The sequence below is a fragment of the Muntiacus reevesi genome, chromosome 10 (assembly GCF_963930625.1).
Source record: "Muntiacus reevesi chromosome 10, mMunRee1.1, whole genome shotgun sequence".
In the NCBI taxonomy this organism is placed as follows: Eukaryota; Metazoa; Chordata; class Mammalia; order Artiodactyla; family Cervidae; genus Muntiacus; species Muntiacus reevesi.
Window position 1 is genome coordinate 46,398,591 of NC_089258.1, and position 14,149 is coordinate 46,412,739.

The 14,149-nt window shown below is 42.4% G+C and overlaps 1 protein-coding gene across 1 annotated transcript in view; it reads right to left on the reverse strand.

Moving 5' to 3' along the window:
* The window catches only part of LOC136176275 (CUB and sushi domain-containing protein 1), a 1,594,796-nt gene that overhangs the window by 960,045 nt on the left and 620,602 nt on the right, over window positions 1-14,149 (reverse strand). Inside the window, exon 4 of the mRNA XM_065946402.1 lies at window positions 13,543-13,750. Coding sequence (XP_065802474.1) covers window positions 13,543-13,750 — 208 coding nt within the window. The remainder of the gene's footprint in view (window positions 1-13,542; window positions 13,751-14,149) is intronic.

Here is a 14,149-nt window from a genome sequence, read left to right on the forward strand (position 1 = left end):
TTCTTGGTTCTGAGCTCAGCATCTACATTATGTGCACTCACACATGCAGTGTTCTTATCTGGAAAATCCCATGGCCGGAGGGGCCTGGTGGGCTGCCGTCTATGGGGTCGCACAGAGTCAGACACGACTGAAGTGACTTTGCAGCAGCAGCACATACGCAAATGTTCGTGCATGTGTGTCGGAGCACACAAACCAGGGGGAAGGGAGGAAATGAGAGAGAAAGCTTGAATTGATGTTTGCTAAGTCAATACCTGATTTCAGGCTTTGATCCAACTCATGGTAACTCTACGAAGCTATACAAACTACGAACTAGAATCTGGTGGTAATGGGAGAGAAGTGGGTGATCCAGATACAGAAATGATAACTGACGTCACCATGCTCCTCTGACCATGCTTTTCTTACTGTGCGCATGTTCTCAGCTTTCAAAACAGTGTGACCCTTACGTCACTCAGGTGTGACTGGTTGAGAAAAACCACGCTGTAGATTCTGGGCCCCTCGGAACTTCAGGGTACGGAGTGATGGATGTCAGTGGAGACCGGCTGGCCTGTCCCACTGCTGGTGGTGAGTTAGAAGGTCCCAAAGAAGCACTGATGGGCTGTAAATTAACGTCCCATTTTAGACTTCAAGATATCCCCTGCCATGTGCAAGGCACATTTGCTGAGAATAAATGATTTTTCCTGCAGACGTATCTGTTTCCAGTCATTAGGATTACATTACACTTTTTTTAAAAAACAGAAATTAAATATAGGGCTTCCCTGGTGGCTCAGACAGTAAAGAATCCACCTGCAGTGTGGGAGACCTGGGTTCGATCCTTGGGTTGGGAAGATCCCCTGGAGAAGGGAATGGCTACTCACTCCGGTATTCTGGCCTAAAGAATTCCATGGACTGTGTAGTCCAGGGGTCACAAAGAGTTGGACACAACTGAGTGACTTTCATTTTCTTTCTTTCAAGTATAGGCATACCTTTTTGCCTGGTCTCTCGTGTATACACACACACTTTTGAATGGGATCAACTGCTTAAAAGTTGCCCAGTGTAAAGCTACAGAAAACGTACACACAATGTACTCACTTGCTCTTCTTCTGAATACTGGCTGTCCCCCTGTATGGATTGGTGGTCTCCTTCTAGTACATGAAACCTTCACAAAACTGATCTGTGGACACAAACAAGCCCTGTGGGGGATGTCAGGAATCTCACCCCAGCCTCTGGCAACTACTTCCTCCATGCAGAGGTTCACCCCTGCCTCTGTCTCCATACTGAGGTTCACCCCTATGTCTATCTCCATGCTGAGGTTCACCCCCACGTCTGTCTCCATGCTGACATTCACCTCTGCATCTCCTCCATGGTGAGGTACACCCCTACATTTGTCTTCATGCTGAAGTTCACCCCTGCATCTGTCTCCATGCTGAGGTTCATCCCTGCATCTCCTCCATGCTGAGGTATACCCCTACATTTGTCTCCATGCCAAAGTTCACCCCTGCATCTGTCTTAACAGTGAGGTTCACCCCTGCATCTACCTCTATGCTGAGGTTCACTCCTGCATCTGTCTCTGGCCCCCAAATAAGTTTTTCTTGTCCAATTCATTGTGCTTTCTTCCTTTGAACATCTCAAACCCAGTCTGTAAGAACTGCATGCTTTTCACTTTTTTCACCAACCCTAGCCTCAAGTTTCCCTCCTTATATTTCTACGCGTTCTTGAATGTCTGACTGCTTTCCTAGTCCACCTATAGGAGCTCCTCTACTATCCAGGATCACACTGCTGGGAGCTATGGCTGAAATGAGCAGGTCGCTCAGCTAGTTCTGGACCAACTGCCTTAGAAGATCTTTGGAAAGAGTTTCCACCTTAAACCATGCTGGTGCTCTGTGACGGCAACAGGAAGGGGTGAGTAGGGAAGGCCCCCCAAACTGCCCCTGGTCTAGTTGAGAGCATCAGAGTTTCTTCATAACGCATCCCCCTGTTTCTAGAAGTTGCATTCCCTGAAACTCTTCTAGAGCACTGATCAAAATGGAGATCCTCGAACACAGCCAGAAACCTACAGACATTCCAGCCATGGGTCCTGGACATTTGAAATGTTGTGTTCCTTCATTGTGCTGAGTGAGTTTCTGCTGCACAGACAAGTGTACACACACACACACATGCACACGCACACACACGCACACACACATGCACATGCACACACACAAACATGCACACACATGCACACACACAAATGCACATGCACACACACACACGCACACACACACAAACACATGCACGCACACACATATGCACACACACACATGCACACACACACACACGCACATGCTCGTGCACGCGTGCACACATGCACACATGCGCACATACACACACATGCACACAAACACACGTGTGTGCGCACACACACACACAGTTGCTTCAGCCATGTCCGACTCTGTGCCACTTTATGGACCACAGCCCTCCAGGTTCCAGGGTCCTCCGTCCATGGGGTTCTCCAGGCAGGTACTGGAATGGGTTGCTGTGTCCTCTTCCAGGGGATCTTCTCAACCTGGGGATTTGATCTCGTGGGGATCAGACCTGTGTCTCTGATATCTCCTGCATGGGCAGATGGGTGCTCTACCACTAGTGTCACCTGGGAAGTGGATACATAAATTCTGGGAAAGACTGAAAGCAGGAGGAGAAGGGGACAACAGAGGATGAGGTGATTGGATGGCATCACCAACTCAATGGACACGAGTTTGAGTAAACTCCTGAAGATGGTAAAGTACAGGGAAGTCTGGCATGTTGCAGTCCATGGGGTCACAAAGAGTGGGACATGAATTAGTGGGTGAACACCAGCACTAAATATATGTAACCTATTCATTTATATATGTAAATGCATGTATTTTAAACATTTTGCACATCCCATGTTTAAAATGCCCCACACACTTTCTGTCCACACACTTTCTGTTCCAAGGGTCTTTGAAACACTCTTTGATGACCTCACAAGGTAACTGTTTCTCTTTCCTCAAACTCTGACTGCTCTCTTCACCTCCACTGTTGATTTGTCATGTTTCACACACAGCCTGGTAATCATGATGGATACAGTTTATTCAGTATCTCTGTACCATGGACGGTGACAGATTTATGACCTATATTTTAATCTTTGCTCCACAAGCTAAGTATCATTAACCTCATTTTACAGTTGGGAAATGAAAACTCTGGGAGTTTGAATAGCTAATCCAAATCACCCAGCTACACAGAAGGAAAAAAACCCCACATTTTAACCCATCATCACTCTCACTCCAAGGCCAACTCTCTCTCTCATCATCTGAGCTGATGACCAAGGCCTTTGCTGACACAGCAGAACAGGAGGCTTTGCAGATGGAGTAAAGGGATTGAGGGCAAGGCTAGAGGAAACAGCAAGTGAGGATCAAGTCACTTTCAGTCTAAGGTGCAAAATGGAATGCAAACCTTGCCTGGACTCAGATCAGGCCAGTTTCTGTGATGTATCAGAAAGCAGAGCTTTTTCCTAATCCACGGTCCCAGGTGTTAATCTACATCCCACCACAGACATGTGATTCATGGTCAAATATGCTTGGTGAATGCTACCTCCTCTAGCTGATGTTAAGTAAGATATTAAAAGACAGAATCTTTGGCAAATGAACCTAACTTTTCAACCCAATGTTCTCTAAAAGAGTTCAGAATAATTTCACTTTCAATTGCTGTTGTTGTTCAGGCTCTAAATCATTCTGACTCTTTGCGACCCCATGGGCTGCAGCACCAGAGGCCTCCCTGTCCCTCACCATCCCCAGGAGTTTGCCTAAGTTTATTTTCAATGCACACCTATCGATAGTCTGGAAGCATGCCAATACTGCTGAAAATGTTTGCCAGCCACTGAAATACTGCATTTCTTTCTCTTCTGAACCCCACCCCTACCTTCACCCTGCAACTCCTAGCGGTCAACACCACAGCTGAGCTGGTTCAGCTAATTAAGCTGGAATCTCCATGGAGCGGGTGGGGGGCATGTACTGATATGAAGCCCAAACTGGAAACTCAGGGATTAATTCAATCTTTCCAGATTGGCCCCATTTTGCACCAGCAACCCCTTATAAAATCACAGGACATTTTTCAACAAAGACCAGAGAGCTTATACCATCATACTCTGCAACAGAACTACTAAAACGTTTCCACTTTTCAAGAAAACTTGAAATTATTATTAATACTTTTATAACTCTACTGATGAATACCTGACAAAATTGTATAAGTTTAACATGTGTAACATGATGATTTAATATACATATACATTAGGAAATATAGCATTTATCACAACCCAAGTAATTTACATATCCAATCATGTTACATAGCTATGTGTGTGTGTGTGGTGAGAACTTTTAAGATCTATTCTCACAGCAATGGAAATCAGTATGGAGTCTCCTCAAAAAATTAAAAATAAAACTAGAATAGGATCCAGCAATCCCAATTCTGGCTACAAAAGCAAAAGAAATTAAATCAGTATCTCAAAGAAATATCTGCAGTCTTGTGCTTATTGTAACATTACTCACAACAGCCAAGTTATGGAACCAAGCTAAGTGTCCATCTATGGATAAATGGGTAAAGAAAATGTCACGCACACACACACAGGAATATCATTCAGCCATAAAAGAAGAAAATCCTACCATCTGTGACAACATGGATGAGCCTGGAGGTCGTTAGACGAAGTGAAATAAGTCAGAGAAAGATAAACACTCCACATCACTTACAAATAGAATCTAAATTAAAGAAAAAAAATAATAGAACACAACATTGGAATGGTAGTTGCCAGGGGCTGGATGGTGGAGGAAATGGGGGGTCAAAGGATACAAATTTCCAGTTCTAAGATGGGTAAATTCTGAGGATTCAATATTTCATATTGTGACTATGGTTAATAACATTGTACTGTAATTTTGAATTTAACCTGATGTTATCACAGTTATTCATTGCCGACTCTCTGCCACACACAGGTGCTCTAGAGCCTCACTTCTTGGTCTGGTCCACAGAACAGTGACACCCACATCACCAGTGGACTTGTTTGAAAGGTAGAATATCAGTGCCTTTCTCAGATCTCTTGAGTTGTAATCCAAAAGAAAAAAAAAAGATCCCAGTGATTCCTATACACAATGCATTTGAGAAGCACTGGACTAGCATCTACCACAATTGTGGGTACATGTTATGTGCTTTAAAGAGTTTTCCAAAGAGATGCATGTATACCTAGGTACAAATTCTATGGTTCTTGCATTATATTTATCCTAAGTTGTCTACTTTTAATAGTATAATGACCTAGGCATATATAGCATTTGAATTAAAAAAACAAAAAAATAAATGAATGGTGTATATGACAATATCCTTTAATATGAAATACGGCTTCCTGTTGCTGAACACATTTGCTAAAAAAACAAACAGGGGTTCTAACTTTTCTTTCAAACAATATTATGACTTCAGTTTTATTTTCACAGAGGTGCAGAGCAAAGACAAGACACAGGTTTGAAAGGTTTAGCGTAGAATAAAAAAGGCGTTTATAATTTAAAAAAAAAGGAAGGCTAGTTTCTAAAAACAGCCCCTTAAAATTAAATACAGGTTAAAAACAAAAGTGTAGCGTTTTCAGAACAACATTTTAACTTGAAAATATGAGAACTCTGGAGTCTCTATGGCACTGTTTCTTAGAGCAATAAACATACCACCCGTTATAGAAATCACTGTATGTTGCAGGCCGCGGGCTGACGGCTTTGCAAACAACCCCTCATTTGCTCCAATTCACAAGCCTCCGCGGTCCTGTCAGGGCCATTTCCATCTCTTAGATACGAGTCTGGGACTTACAGCAGCCTGCTCTGCATCCTCAAACTTGCAAGTTGCAAAACCAAGGCCATATCCCTAGAGTGAGTGAGTAAGCTTCACTTAGCTACTATCCCAAGCTGCCTGCTAAGGGCAAGAGGATGGGGAAACTAGAGGAAACAGGCCCTGCTGCCCCACCCAGGTGCGTGGGCCCTGCTCTGAGGACACACAGAGACCGGCCTTCTGTCCTAGGAAAGGACCCCGCAGTGGGGGCATGGCCCTGATCCTTGCAGGATGCAGCTTCCCTACCCAACCACAACAGAATCGCCTTAGGGAGTCTCCCAAGTTCCATCTACTCTAAAGTCATAATTCACAAAAATAAATACCTCCTGGTTTTTTAAAGAAAAGATGGACTCTAATTGCCATGAAATTAAAAGATGCTTGCTCCTTGGAAGAAAAGTTATAACCAACCTAGACAGCATACTAAAAAGCAGAGACATTACTTTGGCAACAATCCATCTAGTCAAGGCTATGATTTCCCAGTGGTCATGTATGGATGTGAGAGTTGGACTACAAAGGAAGCTGAACGCCGAAGAATTGATGCTTTTGAATTGTGGTGTTGGAGAAGACTCTTCAGAGTCCCTTAGACTGCAAGGAGATCCAACCAGTCCATCCTAAAGGAGATCAGTCCTGGGAGTTCATTGGAAGGACTGATGCTGAAGCTGAAACTCCAATACTTTGGCCAACTGATATGAAGAACTGACTCATTGGAAAAGACTCTGATGCTGGGAAAGATTGAAGGCAGGAGGAGAAGGGGATGACAAAGGACAAGATGGCTGGATGGCATCAGCGACTCAACAGACATGAGTTTGAGTAAACTCCGGGAGCTGGTGATGGACAGGGAGGCCTGGCGTGCTGCAGTTCATGGGGTTGCAGAGTCAGACACGACTGAGTGACTGAACTGAACTGAACTGAGTTGTCTAAAGGGTTTCAAATCAGAATGACTTCAGGGTTTGGGCTTATTAAAGTCCACTGATGGGAAACGTTCATTGTTTCAGTCACTGCTCACAGACAGGACTCTCTGAGGCTTGCCATGTGCCCACAGGATGGAACCTGAGCAATAAAGTGGCACATGCTTTGGAGATGCCTTAGATTGCACAAAATTACCTTATTCTCCTAACCAGTGCTCCATGAAAATTAGATGTTCAGAGCTGCAGAGAAACTTTAAATGAAGACATCAAAATGTATAATTGGAAAGTCATGACATACAAAGTTGGCTGATTTGGGGAATAAAAGAAACTATTACAACTATTATCTGAGAATGGATAAAATAGAATTTGCACAGCAGACTCTTAAAAGGAAGTGTGTTTTTAAAAACAAAATTTATTTAAAAGTGTTAACTTAGTTGTAATTTTGTTTCCTGGACAAAAGACCACATACAAAGAGAGGGGTGAACTGCAAAAAAAAAAAAAAAACAAACAAAAAATAAATAAATAAAAACAAAAACAAAACACAATGACAACAACCAACAACCAACTAAACAAACAAAAGCCAACAACAAAAAAACAGGCATTTAGTGTTAATTTTTTTTCCTTTTTATTTTATTTTTTTTTCCATTTATTTTTATTAGGTATTTTGTTAAATGAATTTATATTCCTAAAGGGGAAAATTTTCCCATTGCCTGTAACACAGATAATTTATCCATACCAAGTAAGATTTATCACCTTATCTTACACATAATAACACAGAAAAAGAAGACTTTAAAAGGAGGGTCCTTGCGTCACCACTGGGGGTAAAGGGGCCTTTACTTGGCTTTGGAGTGCCTCAGGCTCCCCATGGTATCCAGTGAGGTCAGACAAAACGGCAGTCACTCTGGGACAATTCTGGAGTATAACATGCTTTCATTTTTAATAATAAAAAATAAAATTATTCCTATTTACTTTTATTATCTTGACTTAAAAACCATATAGGAATATCATCTTGATGTATTTAAATAAGTGAAGAATTATGGTCTGGGACTGTCTGTTTCAACTCCTGCTGTGACACCTGGAATCAGTGAGGCTGTGAGGCAAGACATTTAACCTTCTCTGAGTTCACTGTCTTACATATGAAATGGGGAAAAGAATATCTCTAAGTCGTGGTGACTGCTTACACACTTGCCTGATACTTAGCAATATCTGGTGAATATTATTATTCAGTGTAAGTTGTTTTCAGAATAATGTGCTATTCAAAGAAATTTTTAGAGAAAGACATTTTGAGTACAAGAGGGACTTAGGAAAAGGGTTATAATGATATCATGTTATTTATGGCCTTAGTGTGCAAAGGTTTCAGAAAAGTAGAAGTTCATAGACTGATACATACATACACACACATACAAGATATCTGTTTATGTTTTGCTTGCTCCACAGAAAGTGCTTAGATGCAACATTACACTAGGTCTGGGTGATGTAATTATTATATTTAAATTGAAAATGGAAAACATAAAAAGAAAAGAAAAGCAATTATATCAGTTGGTGGTCATGGGACCATGCTCTATGGTCTCTTTCTCCTTCTACCTGAAAAATGCCACCTTTTTCCCCAAAACAATGTGACCAGACTGAACCACTAACATAAGGGAGGTCAAGGTTATGGAAACAGAAAGACTAGAAACAGTCATAACTTGGAGACCATGAAAGACACAGAATTCAATGCCACACAGACCCCTAGACTGAGTTCTGGGGCAGAAAAATGTCCATCAGTGAGTTAGTCTCAGTGTTAACTTCTTGGTTTCCATGACAATGCTACAGATGTATAAGATGTGACTGTTAGGGGAACTTGGGCTGGGTGATAAGCCTACGCTCTGAGCTGGTTTTGCAAATTCTTCATGAAATGATGTTAAAAGGAACAGTTAACAAACAAAATGAAGAGGGAGAGGCTGGGGCTTCCTTTCTGTACAAGCAGCAGGTAAACCGAGGGGCTGATTTTGGGTGTTGACGGCTCTGTGTATGCTTCTATAATCCATCCTCATTAGAAATTAAATAGACACCAAGTCAATTATCAATTAAGTGACAAGCTGGATAAACACTGCAGGTGTTAATTGACCCTTCAAGGGTTCTTTGAAGTTCACTCAGCGTTGCCAGTTCCTTTGAAGTTCTGTTTTGGCTTCAGCAAATCACTGATTAGAATGATTTAATGGTGAAGTTTTGCCTGGTTAATGGGAACAGAATAAAGTGTAGTTATAAAACTACTTTTTGTCCTCTAACATGCAATCTCACACAGTCCGGACAGACAAAGGGGTAGAGTCATGTTGCTTAGTGAATAACTAAACTTAAGCCTTAAAAAAAAATCATATGTAACAGATTTTCTATTGATATAAGAAGTCAGGGTTAATCTGAGTGGGCTAGGAAGCATTCTTGAGTTTATGATCAGTGTGGTTTTCCAGGAAGAACAATGGTGTCAAGCTCCACGCCCTCCTGGCGGTACTCCTCCCCGTGTTCCACCACCTACATGTCACTTACGTTCTTTTAACGTCTTTTCTGCTCAGCAGCCTGGGTGTTCCACGTGGAGGCTGGCTCCTGAACATACACGCAAGAGACACAAACATCTGCTAAGGTGAAGGCCAGGGTGTACTTAATGGGGCAAAGTGAGGGTGTTTGCCAGGCAGGGAGAAGGCCAGGCTGGTGGGCAGGGTGGGCCATGCTCTGAAAATCCTTGAATGATCTGTTAAGGCTTCAGTTGGGTTTTATTCCAATTGTCATGGCTCAGTCACTGAAGGTTTTTTAAGAAACTGATGCATTTAAGTAAGTCTGGGGGCACATCTTAAGCACATTTGTGAGTTCTTGTTTTTCTTCCTTCTCTACCCCTAGACACACCCACCCAGTCTCGAAACAGGGTAGATAATTATGCCCAAATATGAGTGCATATTTTAAAGATACCAAACACTCTCTTCCTGGTCTTTTGTCAAGACTTTGTGATGTTCCAAATTCTTTTAACCACCATGTCTTAATTTAGAAGCCTTAGTAGCTTAACGCTGAAATAAAATCAATCTTTTTTTTTTTTCCTTTTGATATTTCCTGAATTAGGAGTTAGATTGGATCACTTTAGAAAGTAAGAAGCAATGGTTAACCTCACTGCTAACCACGTTCCTGACTGCAGGAAAAATTGTAATTACTGGACCACACTGCAAAGACAACCAGGACTGACGGCTCTCCCTTTAAAAAAGGTATTGAAGGGGTAAGAGGCTGACCTGTCTAAACTTAGAATCTAACTAGTTCAAAATGAACTGATCCTCATCTGGTGGACAGAGTGGCTTAGGCTAAAGCAAATGCTGCCCCCCTCTCCGCCCTCCCCCTCCCCGACGATTAACATATGGACAATTCTGGAACTTTACATCATCCGCCACTTTTAGACAGCCTCGGCTGTAGCCATGGCAACCCTTAAATAAAGCAGAGCTGAGTTGGTAACTTCACTCCAAATGAATTGAAAATAAGGCTAATCCTATTATTGTTCGTAACAGTTTTCCAAGTAGCTTCTTCTCAGAGTGCCCTTGCTTATATAGTCTCTCTTTTAAAAATAGATTATTGGAAAATTATATGTGTGTGTGCACTCTCTCTACACGCATAGCCATTAGCACGGTCCTGCTGTCATTGCCGAGTAACCTTGCGCCCGAGATGAAGTACACCCACCTACATGGCCACTTAGTATTTTTCTTGCAGTTCGGGGATGGGTAAATCTTTTAAATATACCAGTTTAGAACCTGACACATGGCAGAGGCTGTCACTCGAAAATTACAGTTAAATAACAGTCTTTTTAAGATAAGTTCTATTATGCGTTTGTATAAATCTGGAAAGGTAACCCAGTGGCTCCGCTTTGTATTGTAACTGTGCCCACGTGTGTTTCAGCAGCGATTTTGGAAAACCATGTTTTCCTTTTCTGCCTCCACTGAAGAGCATTCCCTTGTAAAGTGGTCCTATGGCCATGTCAAGATATTGCTGTTTGTAATTGTGATGAACACTCAATGTCACCCCGAGAAGCTCTGCTGCCCTTGACTCTACAGATGCACTTGTGTGCTCAGAGGCTTCTCCAGTGCCCCATCTCCCTTATGGTGGTGGCCTGCTCAAGGCTTTAGGATCCAAACCCTGGTGTCAGTATTGAAACAGAGAAAAAGGAACCTCCCTGATAGGCCAATAGGCTCAGACCTGGACTGTTCCACTGGGAGGGCAGTCTTAGAGTGAAAAGAAAATGTGGTTTGGGTTCAGAGGCCTTCAGACACAGCCTTGCCCTGCACCTGCTCCCTCAACTTTGCCGTCTCCCATCTTTTGTGCCTCAGACTCTTCATCAGAAGCGGGCATGGATGCCAATAACTAGCCCATAGGGCTGTGTGCACACCAACAGGACGATGCCAGTCATCTCGAGAAAGTTATTAGCAACACAGCTCCATACATGTCTGATGAGGACTATCAGAAGAAAGGAACCACGATGAACCAACAAGAAACACAGTTTATTAGACCAGAAGGCATGCAGGGCGCAAGTCCCATCCAGGGCTTTGTCAACAACTGCTCGGGTCCTACCCACTGCTACTAGGTTGCTGTTGAACGTGGTGTTCTGGCAAACACCAAGAGGAAGAGTTCAGAGAGCTGGAAGCCAGTTCAGGCTGAATCCAAGCACCAGGAAGACATGGGGCAATTCCTCCAACATTCCCTACATGATAAGGACTGTGAGCTGTCGTTGTCAGGCACCCACGTGGCCGTGGCCCCACCAGGCATTTCCTACAGATCACAATTTTAGCACATTCAAGAGCTCATCCACACACACTTTTCTGAGTCTGATATTGAAAGAGGAGGGGACCCGAGGTGGGGGAAGGACTGGTGGAGATAAAACAGAGGAGGAGAGGATGTGAGAGAAATCAGCAGGGATGAGAAAAGAAGAAATGGGCAAAACCACATCAAGTAAGATCAGCTCAGTCCTACAGACCACCTACGACAGACAAATGAAATCGAGGGGTCTGCTTGCTCAGAGTGACTCACGCTGTTTGAAGGGCCGTGAGGCCCTCTGCAGACTCTGTGCCACCCTGCTTGGTATCGCTGCTCAGCATCCCTGTTTCTCTTTCACACTTGGACATGGACATTCACACTGTAGAGTTTCCTTTCGTGCATAAACAAAGTTTGTTTGGCAAAAACCAACCTTGACCACGGATGCTATTAATACAACCATCATCCAACACGTCTCACTTTTTCCTCTCCCCACTCCCAACCTGACATCACATCCAGGAAATGCCTGAGATCTCTGGAATCTCTCACTAATAAGGCCTTTACGAGGAATGGCTGAATTTCCGAGAATGTGTCACCATATATTTTTGCATTGCAATGGTTTTCTGAAAACTTAAACAAGGTGATTTTAGATCAAGGAAAGTGTTGCATCACTGAATCTCTTACACTGATGGACAGAGAAAGGCACTCAGTAGATGTTGAATGAATTAATTTAAAACAGTACAGCTCATTTAGTACAGCCTCTTTTTATATAAGCAGTTAAATGATTTGTTCAAGGTCACAGTGATGATTTGCAACAGAACTTGGAGCAGAATCCAGGACACTCAACTTTCAGCTTTGTATCAGGTTTCATGAACTCAGATGTTACAAGAAGCTACACAGATAATAACATAATCAATCTTTGAGTCTTAAAACTTAAATTGTATAACATGAAATAAGCAAAAGAATAACCTTTTTCAATCTAAAAGTATTGCTCAGATGAATGAAACAGAAAACAAAGATCACAGAAGCAGTGGTTATTTTTCTCTTAATTGAAGTAACATTTAACATAAGGACAATAAAATTAATGAAAGGAAATAACAGTCTATAAATACAAATTCTCTGAGTTGAATGTTGAGTCTTGGAAAATAAAGTAAAATTCAGTGTTGATAATTGGTTTTAAAACAGGTGGTCTAACTTATGACATTTGTTTTGATATTTTTATCCTTCAGTCTCTGTACTAAAATGCATACTTAAACCCATAGAGACATACAAAATCACTCATTTTATCCCCTTCACCAATGCATCAAGAGCCAGTATTTCCTCTATTCCAACTTATTTTGAATTCACAGTGGAGTTTCCTTGTTGTCAAAGATTGAAATAGGTACCAGTTGTAGTTCTTAAAATGCTAAGAAATTAAAACATTAAAACAAGGCAAAAAAATCCAGTTCAACTCATATCAAGTGACTTAATTTGATGTATACTTTAAATCTTTAAACATCTATTCTTCAATTGTACTATGGACACAGCAAAGTCTGCTCGTGCAAGAAACACCATGAACCGGAGGCTGCAGTGGATTCGATTGGGTTTTCTCCTGTCATCACCAGCACACACACCAGAGAACTGATCAGATAACCAGCATTATGTATGCATCAGATGAGCATTTATGGTTCCCTTGTGACCTGCACAGGTTGGTCATAAGGCCTCCAGGGCGGAAAAGATGTATGTGATCACACATTTGCAGAACAGGAGACAGATGACTAGTACCATGACATTTTAAAATCACCAGCATCTAAAAATATTTGCTGACATTGAATCAACTCCAGACCAAATCCAAAGCTAGCTAAGGTCACTTAGCTGCCTCTCCTGTGTAGCTTCATACAAGCCCAAACTGAGGCAAATTCCAGTGTCCAGGACCAGACAACTTCTCTAGCTCCAAGATCAGTGCAGAAACATCCGGGAAGCTCTGACAAATCATTCACAGTATAGGTTACATTTTAGCAGCCAGAAGAGCCAAGGCAAGAAAGAAGGACATCTCTTGTCCAGCACTCACCATATGGACGGCGCTTCTGTCCCGCTGATCTCTAAGAAGTCGTATCCTTCTTCGAGCTGGAAATCAGTGAATACCAGCGCGATGGTGTCCCCGGGCTCCGCAAGGATGGTCCACGTGCAGTCAGCATTGTTCTCGTACTCGGAGGGGAAGTGGGGGCTGGAGATGCTGCTGCTCGTACCCCGCAAGGTTCCCCCGCAGGCCCCCTCGGCTGCAAGGGGCAGAAGAGAGAAAGCACATTTAAAAGTGGCTTCAGACCCAAGTACCTCCTTCAAGCGCCACTCTTGATGGGTGGCAAATATTTTCTGAATCCAAAATCATGACACACAGTCGGAATGAGGGTTTCTTTCTTCTGATTTGTTAGCTTAGTCCTATGGAAAGACTTAACAGTATACCAATTATATTGCCTTGTGAACTGAACTACCACTAAAGAAAGAAGTAAAATTATGTCTTTTCTAAGATCTGTGATGTGCAATTATTATACACCTGACTTTCACAGGCAGCTCAACTGTATTCTCAAAGGAAGACAGAAACAAGTTGGCAACATTTTGAGTCTTAAAAGTATGTAGCCACCTTTGCTTCATTTTCTGTGAGCTGGCTGTGAAAACAC